The 17,222-nt window shown below is 43.2% G+C and overlaps 2 protein-coding genes across 2 annotated transcripts in view; one reads left to right on the forward strand and one right to left on the reverse strand.

Moving 5' to 3' along the window:
* The first annotated feature begins 97 nt into the window (after positions 1–97).
* SAP18 (Sin3A associated protein 18) lies at positions 98–4,948 on the forward strand. Its single transcript, XM_007112598.4, has 4 exons — positions 98–238; positions 367–476; positions 4,332–4,454; positions 4,717–4,948. Exons 1-4 carry the CDS (start codon positions 110–112, stop codon positions 4,874–4,876), a joined length of 522 nt encoding a protein of 173 aa, XP_007112660.1. The 5' UTR covers positions 98–109; the 3' UTR covers positions 4,877–4,948.
* A 5,513-nt stretch (positions 4,949–10,461) lies between these two features.
* Positions 10,462–17,222, reverse strand: part of SKA3 (spindle and kinetochore associated complex subunit 3) — a 23,019-nt gene continuing 16,258 nt past the window's right edge. Inside the window, exons 6-9 of the mRNA XM_024125986.2 lie at positions 15,476–15,561; positions 13,783–13,986; positions 12,231–12,360; positions 10,462–11,933 (exon numbers count right to left, since the gene is read on the reverse strand). Coding sequence (XP_023981754.1) covers positions 11,896–11,933; positions 12,231–12,360; positions 13,783–13,986; positions 15,476–15,561 — 458 coding nt within the window. The 3' untranslated portion in view covers positions 10,462–11,895. The remainder of the gene's footprint in view (positions 11,934–12,230; positions 12,361–13,782; positions 13,987–15,475; positions 15,562–17,222) is intronic.

Genomic DNA, 17,222 nt, shown 5'->3' on the forward strand with positions numbered 1-17,222 from the left:
CGCCGCCCCCCCCCGCACCGCCTACTGCGCCTGCGCCGAGAGACGCCCCGCCCCCCACGCCGGTCGTCTATAAATTCTCGAGCGTCTCCTCGCGAGAGCCTTGGTTCTCATGCTAGCTGTTGGGGTCGGAGGTCAGGGCGAGCGTCTAGCCGGCAGCAGGAGGAAGATGGCGGTGGAGTCGCGCGTTACTCAGGAGGAGATTAAGAAGGAGCCCGAGAAGCCCATCGATCGGGAGAAGGTGCGGGTCTGGAGAGGTAGAGGGGGCCCCGGGGCGGAGGGGCGGCTGGGAGGGGGCGGCCGTGCGCGGGTGGAGGGGAAGGAAGGGGCCGTGCTCGCTGCCGCCTGACTCGCCTCTCCCGCCCCCAGACCTGCCCGCTGTTGCTGCGCGTCTTCACCACCAACAACGGCCGCCACCACCGCATGGACGAGTTCTCCCGCGGAAACGTGCCGTCCAGCGAGCTGCAGATCTACACCTGGTGAGTCAGGGCCTGGCGTCGGGGCGGGGGTCGCTGGGGGCCCGCCTGCCGCGTTTTCAGTTCCTCCAGCGCTCGGGGCCTCTGGGTGCAACTCGCGGGAAGTCGGGGTCTCAGCCGTTGGAGAAATGGGTGTTTGCCTATCTTGTGGCGCTTTTACGTCTGAGGTTGAAACTTTTGGGTTGTAAAGAATTGAGCCAAGGTTGCTGTCACTGTCGTGGCTGCTTGGTACGAAAGTGACACGTAGGTCGTTCAGTGCGGTAGCCGCCCCTAAACTTGGTCGAGTTTGTGGTGCTAGAATAACATGGGGAGGGGGAGTGGCGCTGTTGGGTGATAGTTGTCGTCCTCGTAGAGCGTCTGCACATAATACTAAGCCTTAGGTGTCGTTGCATGGAAAAAAAACAGAACCGGGTGGTTTTTGTTGTGGTGCTTAATGGAGAAGCTTTTGATGTGTGTTTCCTGAAGACCTGCCTCCGAGCGTTTTCCCTTCAAGCGTACCTTTCCTACCTCGCGTCTGACTAGGAGCATCACATACAGCCAGCTGCATGCAGCTCCTTGGTTGGACATTATCGTGGCGTTTTAGTACTAGTAAAAGGTGTATAATTTTTAAAAATACATATGGTGTGGTAAAATATATGTGATATTTGCCATTTTAATTGTTTAAGGGTACAATTTGATGGCATTAAATACATTCACATTGTGCAACCATTACCACTATTTACAAAACTTTTAAATTCCCCCCAGCAGAAATTCTGTACCCAGTAAGCAGTAACAATGGGAATTCCTCCCTTACCCCAGTACCTGGTAGACACTCCTCTGTGTCTATATGAATTTGCCTATTCTAAGTACTTCATATAAGTGCTCTCATATCGGCTTTGTCTTGTTGTGTCTGGCTTATTTCACTTATGTTTGCAAGGTTCATCATGGTTTAGTGTATAACAAAAAGTCATTCTTTCTTAGGGTTGAATAATATTTCATTGGAAGGATGTGCTACATTTTGTCTGTCCACTTGTCTGTTGATGAACACTTCAGGGGTTTCCACCTTTCAGCGAAATTTATGTAGCATGATTCTAGTTCAGTATTGTTCCAGAATAAAAGTTCAGGAAGGGTGATTTAACTTATAGGGAAGAACTGTTATCAACAGATTGATGAACACCTCTGTTCAGATGTTAAAAGTCTATATTTCCTCCAACAAATTAAGAGTCCCTATTTGCCAGGTGCTTTGCTTAGACCGAGAGGGTATAAAGAGGGTACTGCCCCTCTCTAGAGTAAACACAATCTCAGAGAGAAAGCAGATGAAATAAATGCTAATTAAGACTTTAGGGTGGAGATGGCAGGGTGAGATTGTTCCACAGACTCTCTACTCTCAATCAAGAAAGAAATTACAAAAATTTCCTGTCCTAAACTGTCCTGTCCATAAACTGCAACCAAACTAGGAAAGACAACCTTATGTTATACCTCAAAATGGTGGCCAAAGAAAGACAGGATGGTTGGTGAGTGGTAGCACAGAGCCCTGCTGCCACTCCCAGAAGCAGTAATGAGGGAAGATTGGGAATTCTCAATTTGTAGAAGTAGACTGAGGGGCCAAAGCAGGAGGCCTTAAGACAAGTCAAGGGAAAAGGAGTGAGGTCCAGAGGAGCCCAGCAGAAGCTAGTTGAGTTTGCTCAAGTCCAAGGCACTGTGTGGAGCTGTGGGAATACCCACACACCACAGGAGTGATACATCCTGTGCTTGGGTGACCGCTAAACAGGTTATTGGAAGAGAATGACGTAGATCACTGTAACAGGGTTCAATCAGAAAAACAGACCAATAGGAGATGTAAAGAGATTTATAGCAAAGAATTGGTTCACACAATTGTGGGGGCTGCTTAGGTACCTAAGTCCCTAGTCTGTGGTGCATAACCTGTGGTGCAGGTTATGACGAAGGGCAGGCTGGAACTCTCCAGCATAAGGTGCTGAATTTCTTCAGGGAAGTCGTAGCTCTGCTCTGAAGGCCTTTTCAGCTGATTGCATGAGGCCCACTCATTGATTGAAAGAGGTTTACTCAGATTATCTAGGATAATCTGCCTTAAAGTCAACTGATTATAGACTTTCATCCCATCTAAAGAACACCTTACACAACACCTACCTTAGTGTCTGAATAACTAGGGGCTGTAGCTTCTCGAAATTGACACATAAAACTGACCCTCACAGTCACCTAGCAAAGGCTTCAACCCCGAGACAGCTCTTGCATTTGTCGCCTGTGTACTCACCCTTTAGACTGCTAATCAGAAAGCAACACTTGGCACTCCAGCTGTTGGCCTGGGGCCAGTCCTCAGCAGGGGGGAAGCCTGTGGAGGACTCACACTGTAAGGACTGACAAAAGGTGCGAAACCAATTCCCCACGTTCATTATGAGCAAGATGACAATATGTGGGAAATGTTGTTGGAGAGGAAGAGTCCTTTCTGGTACGTAAGTATACACTGTACATACCAGGGAATAATTGACACAGAATAAACATCATTAGAATGTCAGGTTAAAAAAAAAAGTTGAGATGAGTTGGAAGCAACATACAGAGATTTGAATAATGAGAGGTTGAAATAAAGTTGTGATGGTGGAGATGGAGAAAAAACTAGATTTGATCTGTCTTTTGGCTGTGCCACGTGGCATGTGGGATCTTAGGTTCCCGACCAGGGATTGACCCTGCACGTGCAGCAGTGGAAGCGTGGAGTCTTAACCACTGGACCGCCAGGGAAGTCCAGTTTGATCTGTCTTTAGGAGGTAGCAACAACAAGATAGAAATGGGAAGAACTGAACAACGCTTAGGTTTGTGACCTGGGCATCTAACTGGGTGATGGTGGTTTTGAGGGTAATATGAGAGGAAGGGCGTGTTTTGCGGGGGACACTGTTGAGTTCTGTTACGGGCATATTGAAGAGGATTCAGCAGCAGTAGAGAGCAGAAGTTGATGTGGTCATCGTGGATGTTTTTGTTCTCACTGCAGTTGAAGCCATGGTTCTACTTGAGGATGATGTGGTAGAGATGGTATAAATAGTGTGCAGAGTTAAAACTAGATGATGTCTTGGGTGTTTGATTCCCTGCTCGATGCTGTCCATTGGCGTTCTCATCTTTACAGGTGCCTTGTGTCCAGGGTCATTGTATAGCACTCTGCAGGCCATGTTGCTTCAAGTTCCAAGTCCTCCGTTTCATGTTCCCAGTTGTCAGGGAAGAAAACAATTCAGAAACTTAGACTGTTGCTTATAATACAAGATGCTTATATTTTAAAAGGTTTTTCCAGATTGTGCCATATTAGCTCAAGGGACTATATTAAATTCTGAGTTCAAATAGAAGTTGGCAGGGCAAGAATATATATTGTGAAAGGAGCCTATGCTTAGTCTTGAAAATTCCATAGGTTTCATTGGCTTTAGGAGTCCATCTATTGTAAAACTCATCAGAACATGTAATCTTAGAAAGGAGATGCTAAAATGTAGAAAAGTATGTCTTTGAAATAATGAAAAACAATTATTTTAAGAATCTGGATTAATTTGGACTAGTTATCCTTAAGTGGGTAGTCACTGGGCCAGTGAGATGTTACATAGCAACAAAAGGTAGCATATGTAATTCTGAAGTCCCTTTCAGCATATTACCGGTCTGACCTTAATTCATGAAAATTTCAAACACTGAGGCTGGTAAGGGGAATATTTGGGGGCAAATAGTATTAGTGGGTGCTTTGAAATGAACTCAGTTGTAAGACCCTGACAGTTTCTAAGGTAAAGTTGCAGTTGAGACACATGTAATTAACTCAGTGTGTGTCAGTATCCTTGGTTACATCATTGCTGATTAATCAAATGTAATGTCTTTTTTTCTAAAAAAAAAATTCAGGATGGATGCAACCTTGAAAGAACTGACTAGTTTAGTAAAAGAAGTCTACCCAGAAGCCAGAAAGAAGGGCACACACTTCAATTTTGCAATTGTTTTTACAGATCTTAAAAGGCCTGGCTATCGGTAGGTAACTTTTCATTCTTAATTCTTATAATCTCTTTGATTTCAGTATGTTTTAACTGATAGGGATAATCCCTTCAGCGAATCTCTTTAGTTGAGGGGGGAACTACAGATTTATACATCTTAGTATCTGGTTTAGATTAATGTAGTACTTACATTTTAACTGTGCCGTAAGAGAATGGAGCAAGTCCGGCCCCACGGTCACTTTGTGGCACACCCTGGCATTGACCAGCCGCCCTTTAACAGTTGGTCTCCTTCCCTGCAGAGTAAAGGAGATCGGCAGCACCATGTCTGGGAGAAAGGGGACTGACGACTCCATGACGCTGCAGTCGCAGAAGTTCCAAATCGGAGACTATCTGGACATAGCGATCACTCCTCCAAATCGGGCACCGCCTCCTTCAGGAGGGCGCATGAGGCCGTACTGAATTTTATTTACTATTTCTTGAATTTATTTTCCATTCAGTTATGTAAAATAAACTTTCGCTTTTTCCTCCTCCCCTTTTTGCCATTAAGCCTTTAAACTCTAAACGAATTGTAATGCATCTATTTAGGAGTTAGATTTGGCTTTGCTGTGGTATGAATATTAATAGAAAGTCCATGTTTCACGTTCTTCTGTAAAATATGAAAAGTGCTCTTAGCATTATATGTAAAACTGTATTGTTAAATATATGTTGCAGTCACTTTGAGTGTGAAAGTTAATGGGGCATGGGTTCAGGGTTTAATTTAGTATTGGGGGTTTATGCTAAGTAGTGGAGTTGGTATGTTTAAGCCCCAATGGGGCAGAACAAGAAAGCCATGAGATTGTATTAAATAGAGCAGGAGTTTGTCGCCCAGAAGGTTGTATGGAGTTGGGAAGAAGACCTTTGGGAAGGTGGGAGGGGCAGCTGAGGCGATTTGGAACAGTCTGAGCTGAGGCAAGTTGAAGAAGCCGTCTGTGTTTGAAGGGAGCGGCCTGCCTGAATCAAGGTGTGATGACAAGTTAGAGAAAAGGAGAATGGGTGCCACAGTGAGGCCTTTTTATGTTTTAAAAATGGTGAGAATGGGGCATTCTGAGGGCAGGAAGTAGTATAGAGGAACAAGGTTAGAACTTAGGGTAAGGATGGAAAGGTTTACCTTGAAGATCTGAAAATGCAGGGAGGAACGAAAGAAGAGTATTAAGATCAAGGGAGAAGGTCAGGGATGAGGTCAAGTTAAGGAGGGGATGTTCACACGCCCTGTTCAGTGCTGGGGCTGACTCGTGCCTGATCTGAGAGGCAGTATGCACAGTGGTTACAACCAGTTGGGCTGAACATTAAAATCCTGGTTACACTAATAGCAACCGTGGACAAGTTACTTGAACCTGTTTCATTTGTTTGTTTAAAATTTGTAAAGTGGAGGTAACAGCCCACAGGATTGTGAAGACTAATTGTTTGCAAAGGGCTTGGAATAGTGCCTGACATGTAAGAAACAAAGTTAGCTGTAAAGTAGAGTTCAGTCAGCACGGGTGCCATCTCTTCCGCGGCACTGTTGCAGTCTCATTTTGAAGTTTATAAAGTGTGCAGTATGTGATAAGGCCAATTACCTTTAGTCTACTGCAGTAGAAAAGTTTGAAAATGTGTATTCCAAAATTTGAAAAAATGTACTAGCAAAGTAAAATTGCAGTAGTTTGATCTTGTACATACAAAAGCAGCCTTTAAAATCTAATGATCGTAGGATTGGGGTCCCTGGTGCAGTCAACAGGTGACAGATGCAAGCCTGGAACCCAGATCTAGGGCCTCTTCTCCACTGAAGTTTGTGCAAACCCTTAGATTCTTTATTCATTCACACTAGATAGGCCTGAGCTCCTTAAGTCACACAATTAACTTAAACGGAATTTTTTGGAGAAGAGGAGCCATGATTACCTTCCTGTTTGTGGAGAAGATGCGTACTATGCAGATCAAGAAGGCAGGAACTCATTAAAGGACTTTGAAAGCCAACTTTGCATAACGGTGTGAACTCCTACAATGGGGGCTTCGCCTGTAATTCCAGGCGAGTTGAAAATAAAGTGGTTTATTTGCTTGGTTCCAACGTGGACTTTTTTTTTTTAGGTAAAATTGGTACATAACAATATATTAGTCTCAGGTATACAGCATAATTCATTATTTGTATGCACTACAAACTGATCACCACCACAAGTCTATAGTTACCATCTGTCACCGTACGGTTGACCCCCTTTACCCTTTGGCCCACCCCTGCCCGCCTCCCCATGGATAACCAACAGTCTGTTCTCTGTATCTATGAGTTTGGTTTTGTCTTGTTGGTTTTGTGTTTTGGATTCTACATCTAAGTGAGATCATGTGGTACTTGATATCTTTCTCTAATTTCACTCAGCATAATGCCCTCTAGATCCAAGTTGTTGCTAATGGCAAGATTTCCTTTTTTATGGCTGAGTAATATTTCATTGCATGTATATATGTGTCTGTCTGTATCTCACAACTTTCTTATCCATTCATCCACCCACGGACCCTTAAGGTTGTTTCCATACCATGGCTATTATAAATAATTCCTTAGGAAACATGGGGGTGCAGAGAGCTTTGCTCCACACCCTTGCCAACGCTTATCTCTCGTCTTTTGGACAGGCGTCAGGTGTTATTTTCGTGGTTCTGATGTGCATTTCCCTGATGGTTAGTGATGTGAGCACCTTTCCATGTGTCTGTTGGCCACCTCTGTGTCCCAACATGGAATTTTTCCTTTAAAGAAAAGTACAGTTAAAGAATACCTAGTGAATTTATCATTGAATATAATGCTAAGAATGAAAAGCCTTGTACTTGGTCCTTATTCACCTCTGGCTGTGACAGTACGGCTTTGAGCGAGCAGCTGAGCTGTTTCACGGTCACCGTGACGGCACGTGCTCAGCCTTCAGTGTCCTGACTGCCTCACAGGCTCTTGAGGTGTTTTCCCTTCGGAGGTTGGTATCTTCAGTTTTCTCACAGCGTACAGGAGCTTGGCATTTTCAGCTACTTACCGGATCCTCGGTAGGGAGTCGATGTTAAGTTTATACTTAAATTTTCATTACCATCGTGGGCACTGGCTCAGGGGATGTTTCAGATATCAACTCTGTGTGTGTGTGTGTGCGCATGTAGGGGCAGCTGTGAAGGGGAAAGAAAGCTGTTAAACTGTTAGGCAAACTCTTGTTACTCTTATATAGAGCAGAACTCAGCCTGTTTCTATTCTATCACAAACTCCAAACTTAGCTGTTGTGAAATTGAACAGCTTAGAATTTGAGTGCTGAGATGTGCTGAGGAGCTCTGGTGGTGCCTGACCTCATGGAACCTTCGGCACTGAGGCGCAGGCAGTGGCTACCATTTTCACTTCAGCGGGAAGTGGAGGCCTGCTTTAAGTAACAGCTCGCAAGTGGGCTGGGAGGGAGCCAACAATAGATGACTAGAAACATACGTTTCCAAAAATAGTGTTGTGTTGTCCTCGGCTCACTGCCAGCTGGCTTCCACCTGCTGCACTGGTACTGCTCTTGCAGTGAAGCTGTCCTCTGCATTACAGACTTTTGCCAGGGGACCGTCATCCAGAGTATGTGGGCATGCTTCAGTTTTGGTACAAACCAAAACACCTGTCTTTTAAGGAAATGATATGGTCATGGTTTCCAGGTTGAGTGTCAGAGCAGCCAGGTGAGGTCTGAGTGTTCTGGCGTGTATTGTATTGCTTAGATATAGGTTGTTCTTACAAATTGCTACAGTTTCTTGAACCTGTAATGGAACAAGCTTGAAGGAAGCATATTTATTCTGTTAGGATTAATCATGAACTAGGCAGCTCTTCTATGAAGACAGTCATTGATCTCTCCCCCCCCACCCCCGTAATCCCTAGGAGGAATAAGCTGAAACCTAAAAAGCAATTTTAATACTAAATACTAAAATAATTTTAATAAGCAAAACCCATCAGCCTGGGAATGTCGTGAGGAGTTTACTGTATAAAGGTGTTCTAATCACACGCCTACCTCAGGACATTGTTGAGAAGAGCCAAATAAAAGGGGGCTTAGAGGAGGGCCTGGCTGAGAGGGAATGTTCAATAAACTAGCTGTTTTAAAAACAAGAAAAAAGGCATTTGTAGCCCCCTCACTTCATGCCTTCAGCTGTCAGAATTTCCTGCTCCTCCCCACGCTAGCGGGCCAGCCCAGCTGCAGCCAACTCCTCAGAAAGTGTCCCGGAGAGGATGAAATTAAGGCAGTTTAAACTATGAATGAGGTGAACCACCTGAGGCACTTCCAGAATCTGCATACGTTATTGGAAACTGTCAGAATTTGTAGTATTACTAGCTCCTTCCACACTTCCAGGGAATGAAATATGGGATGAATGCCGTGGGCCTGGGGGTGCAGCCAAACCTGACACACAGACCCTTCGTCAGAAAGCCTTAGTCTGGTAACAAAAGGTGTAAACGCCGATGATCAAAGGCGGATTAGAAGGTGTCATGAGAAAGGCAAGTTGCCGCTGAGGATGGCATGTGACCTTGTTCAGCGCCCACAGGGGTTGGATTTAGGCTCCCAGTAGATAAAGGGTGTGGCGTGAACAAGCACGCACCAGGAGTTTGGCCAGAGATCAGGATGAAGAGGACCCTAAGATGCTTCGTCAGGTGACAAGCGGGGGTGTGGCAGAGGATGGGGGAGGGAACACAGCCCAGAGGCGGTCAGCAAGATCTGGCTGGGAAATGGGACGGAAAGAGAAGTCCATCATTAAAGCCTCAATTTCCTCATCTGAAAAGTCGAAATGCTAGCACCTATTTGCTAAGAGTTACTTTTTAAGAATTAAGTGGGTTAAGGAATGTACTTAGAACCATGCCTAGCATAGTAAGACCTCAGTAAATGTTTGATGTTATCACTAACCAATATATATTTTAAGTTGGCAGGTACCAGTGTAATAATGAACAAGGCAAGCAAATGAGGTCCTTGTCCACACCGACCTTATGGTCCAGTGGGGCAATGAACATTAAATAAATGTACTCTCAAATATTCTGTTACAGATTCTACCAAGTACTATAAAGGATGAGAACAGGGTGCTGACTGGGAAAATCGGTAAAATCTTTGATAAAATGACATTTAATCTGAGACCTGAAGCAGATGAGGCAGGACTGTTAAAGAGCTTCACGTCACGAGAAAACAAGGAGTTTATGAATCATTTACCTGAAAAATTGGGGTTAGAGCTGGCCTCCAAGCTCTCACACCTCCTGCTGGAACTTCCGTGGCAGCTCCACCTTCGGCCTCTCGCTTCGCGGCTCTGGGTGCACATCCAGAAAAACGTTCTGCTCTTCCTAGTAGTTCCCCGAAGTCCCAGCATTGGCTCTCTTGGATACGACGTGGGTCACGTGCCCGATACCACCTGGTCAGGGACTGTGACCCTGCTTGGTCTGTCTTGGAGCTGGGCTGAGTTCAGGGAAAATCGGAGCGTTTTCCTTTAAGGGGGTAGGAGTGGTGGGCAGACAAAAAAGTCAAGTATCCACGGCATAAGGATGTGAGGGATAGTCAGCCAGCCGAGCAGAGTGGGTGGGGGAAGCCATTTGGGCAGAGAGAGCCCGTGTGAAGCCCGGGGCGTGTGAAGCCCGGGGCAGGAAGGAAGGGAAGGAGAGGAAAGGCCAGCTGCCGGCTGGAGCCCAGGTTTTGAGACGAGGGAGGAGCAACTGAGGGTCGAGTCACACGGGGCGGTCCTGGAGGCCACGCTGGGACCCTGGATTCATCTTGAGAGCAGTGGGAAGACGCTGAAGGGTAACATTTGAAGTTTGATAAGCCGGAAGCATCCTAGTTCTAGGGAACAGAAACTAAGATCACAGGAGAGTGGTAAGGGCCAGGGAAAGAGAAATTCTGGTCAAACTGAATTGAGGGGCCATCACAAGACAGGTGGAGACACCCAGCAGGCCATCGGAAATGATTAATGGAACATTCTTTATTTCCCATCTTCAAAAACCTGGTTTCACTCACACCCCCTCTGGCTGCAGCACCATTTCTTCTCTCCCTTCTTGAGCAAAACTCATGAAAAGAGCCGTCTCAGTCCATGATCTTTGCTTCCTCACCTCCAACCTTTCCAGTCCACTCCAGACGTCCATCCTGAGCACTCTGTCAGGATTAATCAGTGCTGTCAGTAACAGCAATTTTGCCAAGTCCAGTGGTAATTCTGTCTTGTCTTGGATTCTCAGCAATATTGAAAGAATCGATCACTCAGCTTGAAGTATTTCCTTCTTACTTCACCAGCTTCTTCGTCTCCTTTGCTAGATTTTTCTGCCTCTTTCCATCTTCTAAAATGGAACTCCAGGACTCAGCCCTGCGTGCACTTTGAATATACTCCCTCCCTCAAGCAATCGGTCCACTCTGTGGACTTAGGTACACAGAGCCACGGTAAATAGTGTATAAAAGGCTGATATAATTTGGGAGTCACCATCGTATACAAGGCTGACCAGAGCTTACCTGGAAAAATAAAACTAAATATCTTGAATTTTACATTGTATCAATATTTAGCAAAAAATCTTACACAGTAGTTCCTAGAACAAAGAATAAATTGTTTTGTTTTAGTGACAATTTTCTGACAAAACGAAGATTCACAATGTGACAGGTCTTCACATTTGACTTTCAAGGCCCAACCATAAAAGAGGATAATCTTTGCTACATCAACTTTACTTAGACCGGAAGGATCTTGGGCTCCATGGACAGGGCAGCCTGGAGCTCTCAAACAGCTCTAGAGGCACAGCGGACAGTCCAGAGATGAGCACCTGGCCAGGAGGAGTCCTGGGACCCTCCACAGTGTGAGGCTCAGGCTCTGTTGGGCCACCGAGCTGGAGGGGGACCTGGAGAGGTTGCAGCCATGTGCTGGGAAGAGGTGATTTGAAAGGATGAAACTGACAAGTAAAAATAAAACATCCATCCTGACAGCAGGCAAGTGTCTAATTCCAAATGTCCGAGACATCTACTTCAGTATAGTTACCTAGGCCTGTAAGTTCCTCTCTTCCTAAATTAATTTAAGCTGTCATTTGTAAACAACAGTGCCTTAAAAGAGCATTGTTGAAATAAAAGGTGTAAAAGACTTGGGATAGTCATGAGAGGAGACAGAGGGGCAGAGCTAGACCCAAGGAAGAAGCCCAGGTCTAGCAACAACTGTCTAGCCCAAGAAGACTGAAAGTGGCCTTATCTGAGTAGCAAACAGTAACGTTTAAATTTCAAAAACTATTTATCCTGCTTCCTAATATTACTTAAACCATACTCTTCCATTAGGCAGGGTAAATTTGAAATCAGTGAAATAGTAATGATCTTTCAAAACTGAGTAACTGAACTACACGTCAACAAGACTGAGGTTAGACTAAATCAAACTTAATAAAAAGCATTTTATGACATCATTGTCCATGCTCATCTTTAATATGAGTTGGATTTTCAAAAGCAGAAAGATGTCGGGGAATGTGGAAAACTAAGAGCAGATTTGCTTTCATCTCATTCTGTTCAGTTTCTATAATGGAAGGATGGATCCACTACAATTTCTGTAGAAAGATACAAACAGAAAATATCAATTAGGTATAACCAATAGCCTTCAACGAAACAAATGACACGACACCGCAGCCATCTATTTTTACACTCATAATATGGTTGGGAGTAGATTCCCAGTGACACTAAAACATGGTAGTGCGGGAGCCTGAGATGCAGGGATCACGAATTCTGGACCAAAAGAGAGATGGGCTGTGACCTAGCTGGCAGATGTCAATTACAAGTGTTTATTACCATTTCAGTGTTCTCCTCAGATAACACATCTAGTCCCTTTAGGATGGGACCATACTCACTTTCACCAGTTTCTCTGTTGCCAGCGTCTCGGACGTCCTGTCCTTCACACCGAGGAAGGAACACTTTGCTGGGTGGCACTTCTCTAACTGCTACCGGAGTAGCTAGGTTTGAGTTGTATTTTGATAAAATCTAAAAGAAAGCAAACTTCTTTCACCAAGTCATACGAACAACATAATATAAATTTGGAAGCTGTTATAAAACATTCAAGAAAAGCCAAGGAAAATTTGAAGATCTGGGTTATTTAAAATGTCAGAATATTTAGCAGCACAGACGTGCAGCGGCACAGAGATGGAGATACTAGAAGTTTAACTTGGGTGTAGCAGGGATTTCTAAAGCTTCTAAATGTACTGCTGGGTTAATGGAAGCAAGCAGCAGTGTATCCCTGAGAGCAAATCAAGCCTTTACAAAGACGTTAGGGAAATCTGTGTAGGAAAGAGGTGAAATACATGCTCAAAAGAAAGATCATCAGCTATAAAGATTATAAAAACAAGAATCTGAAATATCAACTATGATTTTTTCACAAAGAGGTAATATATTAAATGCAAGGTTTCCCTCCTTTAACACAGAAATGAAGAGAGAAGGATCACTGTGGCAAACTGGAAACTGTATATAATGCCTATAGACAGAAGATGCTGCTTCCTCCCTCAGTTTATTATAGTGCCAGGAAAGCAGAAAAGACAGAGAAAGAAGGATAACAAACACTTTACTGATATCTTAGGATGAGTCCCTTCCAATGGCATTTGGGTATTTCCCCAAGTAGCTTTATCCTTCTCCATAAGCTAGGAAGGTCTCTAGAATGGTTATTAAGAATTCCATTTGCTTAAGCAATAACTCCCCAACACCGTAACTTTTATCAAGAAGGGATGCTCAGAGAATCAGGCTGGTGGTTATTTAGTAGAGTCGGTACTTGCTATAAACCAGTAACAGACTACTGATAAACTATGTTGTACTAAAGAATCAAATATTCTATGGGAATTCCCTGGCGTTCCAGTGGTTAGGACTCGGCGCTTTCAATGCTGGGGCCTTGGTTCAATACCTTGCCAGGGAACTAAGATCCCACCAACCTTGTGGTGGCCAAAAAAAAAGAAAAAAAAAAGAATCAGATATTCTAATATATTTAAACAAATGTTTCTCAAACTGAGGCCCAAGACATCTCAAGTTCAAGAAACACTGATACAAGTTATTCATGATACTCCAACTCTGGAGAACTGGAGGGTAAATGACATTTCTGACTTTGCTAGAAACACCAATGGAAACTATGGTCGCCATGGTGATCACATTTGAACAATGATTAGAAAATATTATAAGAATACATTTCAGAACATGAAGTTAAAGAGAAAATGCCTCATGAGGGAACAGAGGCATGATGACATCACTAGCTTGTGCTCAGCTCTGAAGAGCCTTAGCCAGGTGGTCTTAGACAGGCTTAACAGCCCACAATTTAGATTTAGATCCAAACGAGCACATTAGCCCGATGATAAATAACACAGTTAAATATCATTTTCAGGTATTTTCGCAGAAAACAAACAAACAATAGCCTAGAAAAATAACCTGGCGAATATCTTCTGGAATTGTAGTTACTTCTGGAGGTGTAGGTGTTCTGAGCAGATTCTCATAAGAAGAAATCGTAGGAGAAGAGGGATCTGCAAAATTCTCAAAGCACTCGTCTGAATTTACAACTAACGATGTACTGTCTTTCATTTCCAAGTCATTCGATGAACTATTTGTTTTTGATAATGGATAATTTGTGGATACCTATAGAATAAAAAGAAATAATTAAATTATGGTGGTATAAAGTAATATAGTAAATAAAAATTGTTAGTCAATTGTTAGTTCTGTTGTGATCTCTAAGTAGGCCCCAAAATGACCCCCTCTTCCCTGACCGAGAACTAAATAAAATCAAGGACACAAAGAAATGGCATATGGAGGAAAAAGTACCATCGTCATTACTGAAGGCTGAGCAAGAGCTTCATGTGAAATCTAAATAGGCCTGTTGGCTGAACCCCAGATTTAGACGGATTCACCACCCAGACTCAGGCAACACTATCCTGGGCCAGGTAAGAGTCGTAGGAGGATGAGCTACGCCCTCACTGCTGCCAGGGAGAAAGCCCATTCATGCCAACCTGGCCCATCTCCCTAGGGCAGAGTCAGCAATGAGGCCAGGAACATAAGCAGTGGCTTACCACAAGTCGCATGGTGCTATGTAAATTTAATTATACATTCATAAAATTTAAAAAACTAAAAATTAGCTCCTCGGATGCACTAGCCACATTTTACATGCTCAGCAGCTAGCTACCACACTGGATAGCACAGATTACAGAACATTTCTATCACTGCTGGAAGATCCACTGGACGGCCCAATCTACCATATTGGTTGTCTTAAGTGTTCATACCAACTTTAAACAGGGATGAGGTTCTGATTACATAGTAAATTTGTTCAATGGGAAAAATTTGGAAAAAAAGGCATAAAAATCACCCATAGATAACCACTTTTTGGTGTGTTTCTATCCATTCTTATTCCTTAAAATATATGTGTATGTGTGTATTTATATACATACACATATATATCATTTTCCATATCATTAAATATTTCTTGAAGACATTCTTTCTATATGTTCTTACCTGTTTTTCAAAACATCCTAGTCACATGACACTGGCTCTTATGGATTTACCATAGTATATTTTGCTTCCTGTTTATCATTTGACATTTAGTTTGTTCACATATTCTGCTCTTATAAATAGTGGTGTTCTTCCCTCTATAACTTAATGGTTATAAATCTCTGTCCCAATGTGCCTTAGAATAAATTCTGGTTAAAGGGTATGGAAAAATTTTAAAGCTCTTGATGTTTGCTGCCGAATGACCCTCCGGAAACACTGTAAATATACTCCCAAAGGCTACAACAGTCTACGTTTTTTTTTTTTTTTTTTTTTTTTTTTTTTTTTTTTTGTGGTATGCGGGGTATGCGGGCCTCCATCTGCCGTGGCCTCTCCCGTTGCGGAGCACAGGCTCCGGACGCGCAGGCCCAGTGGCCATGGCTCACGGGCCCAGCCGCTCCGCGGCACGTGGGATCCTCCCAGACCGGGGCGCGAACCCAGTTCCCCTGCATCGGCAGGCGGACGCGCAACCACTGCGCCACCAGGGAAGCCCCAGTCTACGTTTTTTAAACAGACTGTTTGAGTCTGGAAATAGTGTATCGGATTCACTAGGGAAAAGATTAGCACTTTCAATTTTATGGAAGTTTACCAAAGCTGTGCTGTTCTTTGTAGAAGGGATTTTCAAACCAGGAGTGCAGAATGTAGGTGCCACGGGAGAATGTGTATGCTCGGCATCTAGAAGACATAAATGGCATGAAATACATATTTGAAAATAAGGTTGAAATAAAGATTTTAACTTTTATATTATAATCTTTGTCAGTTTAATTTGTGCACTTTATTTTTAATAACTTAAGAAATTATAACTCTATTGTGTACTTAACTGGACAAGAAAAAACAAAACTGTCATATTCACAATCTAATTATCATTAGCACTAATAAAAGTTCAGCAGGGTTGCAAGATGCAAATGCAATACACAAAAATGAAGTTCTAGTATAAGATCAACAAACAATAAAAAATATACTTGAAAAAGAATATTTTTCACAATAGCAACAGAAAAGATAAGACACCTACATATAAATCTATTAAAAACTGTGTAAGACCTTTATGGGAAAATCAAATTTCTGAAGAAGAAAAAGGAGGAGGAAGAGGGCAAGGAAGCCCACTTGCCCTCCAAGATATAAGGACGTCCTCTAAAGCTGTAGTAACTAAAAGCAGTGTAACACTGGCCAAGGATGGAAGAACTGGCTACTGGAACGGAAGAGAGAACCTAGAAACAAGAACATGTGTATATGGACATTTGCTATCTGTAACAAAGTATGCAAGCACCCTAAAAATACCAGAGAGAAAAAGTAAACATGTTAGCAAAATGATCAAACTGGCAAAAGTTTATTAAGTCTAATCATCAAGTGCTGAAAAAGATGGAGAAACAAGAACTCAAACACTGTTGGTGAGAATAAACCACAATAGCCACTCTACAGTGCCAATTTAGCATTTCTAGAATAAGTAAAGATGTGCATCCCCTTTGATCTAGAAATTCTACTCCAAGATGTGAGAGACATGTGTCCAAAGGACAATTTAACTAGAGCACTGCCTGTAATAGTAAACAAAAAAACAAACAAAAAAACAATTTAACGAACCCTTAAGAAACAAATGAATAGGGACTTCTCTGGTGGCACAGTGGTTAAGAATCTGCCTGCCAATGCAGGGGACACAAGTTCGAGCCCTGGTCTGGGAAGATCCCACATGCCACAGAGCAACTAAGCCCGTGTGCCAGAACTACTGAGCCTGAGCTGTAGAGCCCGTGAGCCACAACTACTGAGCCCACATGCCACAACTATTTAAGCCCACGCGCCTAGAGCCTGTGCTCCACAACAAGAGAAGCCACCGCAATGAGAAGCCTGCACACCACAATGAAGAGTAGCCCCCGCTCACTGCAACTAGAGGAAGCCCACGCACAGCAATGAAGACCCAATACAGGCAAAAATAAATAAATAAAATTATAAAAACAAAAAAACAACACAAAACAGAAAACCAAGGAGGCTGAAGGATAACATTCTAAAATATATCTTACAGGAATCTGAGGAAAAAAATCGAGGAATTAGGAGAGAAGTAATATTATTAAAGAGGTAATATCAGAGAATTTTCCAGAATTAAGGAGATGAGTCCTTAGCTTGAAAAAATCATGGCTTCACAGGCGAATTCTATCAAACATCTAGAGAAGAGCTAATACCTATCCTTCTCAAACTCTTCCAAAATATAGCAGAGGGAGGAACACTCCCCAACTCATTCTACGAGGTCACCATCACCCTGATACCAAAACCAGACAAAGATGTCACAAAGAAAGAAAACTACAGGCCAATATCACTGATGAACATAAATGCAAAAATCCTCAACA

This window comes from Physeter macrocephalus, chromosome 13 (genome assembly GCF_002837175.3).
Source record: "Physeter macrocephalus isolate SW-GA chromosome 13, ASM283717v5, whole genome shotgun sequence".
Lineage (NCBI taxonomy): Eukaryota > Metazoa > Chordata > Mammalia > Artiodactyla > Physeteridae > Physeter > Physeter macrocephalus.

Excerpts from the sequence above, each read along its gene's own strand:
- SAP18 (XM_007112598.4), top strand. The coding sequence starts at position 110 with ATGCTAGCTGTTGGGGTCGGAGGTCAGGGCGAGCGTCTAGCCGGCAGC. Across the intron at positions 477-4,331 it reads GAGCTGCAGATCTACACCTG|GATGGATGCAACCTTGAAAG; the intron begins GTGAGTCAGGGC and ends AAAAAAATTCAG. Across the intron at positions 4,455-4,716 it reads CTTAAAAGGCCTGGCTATCG|AGTAAAGGAGATCGGCAGCA; the intron begins GTAGGTAACTTT and ends CCTTCCCTGCAG.